Genomic DNA, 3,209 nt, shown 5'->3' with positions numbered 1-3,209 from the left:
AAATGACACAAACAATTGTCAAAAGACTAGCCTGCATAAAAGATTTGATGAAACATACTACATACCACGTTCTACACGAGTGCCCTCGACACAATGATTAGTCCGTGAACTAATTCTTTCTGTTTTGAAGGGTCAATGTAGTACAGGCGGTACAGTCCTCACTTTATATGAAGCATTCCGCTCTGGCGGGGGTTCGAATCCCAGCAGATGAGTTTATTTCCAATTGTCAAGATGACACAAACACTTGTCGGAAGGCTAGCCTACATAAAGGATTTGATGAAATATAGTACACACCACGTTCTAAACGAGTGCCCTCGGCAGAATGATTAGTCCGTGAACTAATTCGTTCTGTTTTGAAAGGTCAGTGTAGTACAGGTGGTACAGTTCTCACTTTATATGAAGCATTCCGCTCTGGCGGGGGTTCGAATCCCAGCAGATGAGTTTATTTCCAATTGTCAGTATGACACAAACACTAGTCGGAAGACTATCCTGCATAAAGGATTTGATGAAATATAGTACATACCGCGTTCTACACGAGTGCCCTCGGCAGAAAAATTAGTCCGTGAACTAATTCTTTCTGTTTTGAAGGGTCAGTGTAATACAGGTGGTAGAGTCCTCGCTTTATATGAAGCATTCCGCTCTGGCGGGGGTTCGAATCCCAGCAGATGGGTTTATTTCCAATTCTCAAGATGACACAAACACTAGTCGGAAGGCTAGCCTGCATAAAGGATTTGATGAAATATAGTACATACCACGTTCTACGCGAGTGCCCTCGGCAGAATGATTAGTCCGTGAACTAATTCGTTCTGTTTTGAAGGGTCAGTGTAGTACAGGCGGTACAGTCCTCGCTTTATATGAAGCATTCCGCTCTGGCGGGGGTTCGAATCCCAGCAGATGAGTTTATTTCCAATTGTCAAAATGACACAAACACTTGTCGGAAGACTAGCCCAATGACACAAACACTTGTCGGAAGACTAGCCTGCATAAAATATTTGATGAAATATACTACATACCACGTTCTACACGAGTGCCCTCGGCAGAATGATTAGTCCGTGAACTAATTCGTTCTGTTTCGAAGGGTCAGTGTAGTACAGGCGGTACAGTCCTCACTTTATATGAAGCATTCCGCTCTGGCGGGGGTTCGAATTCCAGCAGATGAGTTTATTTCCAATTGTCAAGATGACACAAACACTAGTCGGAAGACTATCCTGCATAAAGGATTTGATTAAATATAGTACATACCACGTTCTACACGAGTGCCCTCGGCAAAATGATTAGTCCGTGAACTAATTCGTTTTGTTTTGAAGGGTCAGTGTAGTACAGGCGGTGCAGTCCTCGCTTTATATGAAGCATTCCGCTCTGGCGGGGGTTCGAATCCCAGCTTTGATGAAATATAGTACATACCACGTTCTACACGAGTGCCCTCGGCAGAATGATTAGTCCGTGAACTAATTCGTTCTGTTTCGAAGGGTCAGTGTAGTACAAGCATTCCGCTCTGGCGTTGGTTCGAATCCCAGCAAATGAGTTTATTTATAAATATATATATATATATATATATATATATATATATATATATACATACATATATATATATATATATATATATATATATATATGTGTGTGTGTGTGTGTGTGTGTGTGTGTGTGTGTGTGTGTGTGTGTGTGTGTGTGTGTGTGTGTGTGTGTGTGTGTGTGTGTCTGTGTGTGTGTTTATGTGTGCGTATGTGTGTGTGTGTGTGTGTGTGTGTGTGTGTGAGTGTATGTGTGTGTGTGTGTGTGTGTGTGTGTGTGCGTGTGTGTGTGTGTGTGTGTGTGTGTGTGTGTGTGTGTGTGTGTGTGTGTGTGTGTGTGTGTGTGTGTGTGTGTGTGTGTGTGTTTTATGCATCTATATCATTGCATTACCCAGATTTGAGGTAAATGCATTATATATCATTGAGAGCTTTCCTTTACCACAGAGAGGGGATACCATAAGGTGTTTTAGTTCATTATATGCAGTATTTTACTGTTATTTTTTTTTTCAAAATAGGATTTCAGAGTAAAAGATATTCATGTATGACTTTCTTATTAACAACAAAAAGTAAAGTAGTTTGTTATCATAAGCATTTTTAAGGTAGCTTATGAATAGAATTTTCTAGGAAGGAATCTAGTATGATATTGTAGGTCAGTTGACAACCAGACAGCAATTGGAGTACAATTAGTATATTGCAGTATGTATATCAGATAAACAGAGAAAATTAGCGTTTGTTCTCAGATTGGTCAGATATGAAATCAGAAAATCGAATTTAAGATACAGTATTACATTGCTCATGGTATTTATTTTGGGGGAGGAGTGTAGTAGCCGTTTTCAAGACACTTCTCGACCTTGTACCAGTAGTCGAGAGTGTAGTCGGCCGAAGCCCCAGAGGGACCTCCGAAGTGCACCCGGGCATAAGTTTCGCAGGTGGCGTAGGTCGAAGCAGCGTAACGATTCAAGTAGTTCCTCACGGCTTCCTCATTGCAGTCCCAACTTTCGACGCAAGTATGGAAGACTGAAAAGTGTGGTAAAAACAGAAAATCAGGTCAAAGGCGTATCTTTACTCTATAATTTGTATATGTGAGATACAAAAATAAGTACATACACACACACTCAATCACACACACACACACACACACACACACACACACACACACACACACACACACACACACACACACACACACACACACACACACACACACACACACACACACACACACACACACACACACACACACACACACACACACGCACACAAACACACACACACACATACACACACACACACACACACACACACACACACACACACACACACACACACACACACACACACACACACACACACACACACACACACACACACACACACACACACACTCACACATACACACACACACATACACATGCACATACACACACATACACACAACCGTTCGTGCACACGTGTGTTCACTTTAAAATGCATGGCAAGATTATTCTTTGATTTTATTCTTTTTTTCTACAGTACACAGTTTTATATTGCTTTTGGAGTTATGACTAAACTATGAAGGAACCTATTTTTTCTCAACTTATAACTGAATATTTTTTCAGATAATTTTCGCTTTCCACTGACGCTGATGTAGGGCTTTTTGTTTCTTGGTTTATGTTTTAAGGATATCGTCATTGATTCACTGAGGTGTCTTACAGAAAT

At 41.0% G+C, this 3,209-nt stretch overlaps 1 protein-coding gene across 1 annotated transcript in view; it reads right to left on the bottom strand.

Annotated features, from left to right (window-relative positions):
* Window positions 1-2,049: 2,049 nt before the first annotated feature.
* The window catches only part of LOC143020321 (invertebrate-type lysozyme-like), a 3,864-nt gene continuing 2,704 nt past the window's right edge, over window positions 2,050-3,209 (bottom strand). The window contains exon 3 of the mRNA XM_076176632.1: window positions 2,050-2,528. Within this exon, the coding sequence (XP_076032747.1) occupies window positions 2,314-2,528 (215 nt within the window). The 3' untranslated portion in view covers window positions 2,050-2,313. The remainder of the gene's footprint in view (window positions 2,529-3,209) is intronic.

Source organism: Oratosquilla oratoria, chromosome 39, assembly GCF_046742065.1.
Source record: "Oratosquilla oratoria isolate Oo_2021 chromosome 39, ASM4674206v1, whole genome shotgun sequence".
Classification (NCBI taxonomy): domain Eukaryota; kingdom Metazoa; phylum Arthropoda; class Malacostraca; order Stomatopoda; family Squillidae; genus Oratosquilla; species Oratosquilla oratoria.
This window is presented reverse-complemented; position numbering and strand designations above follow the sequence as displayed.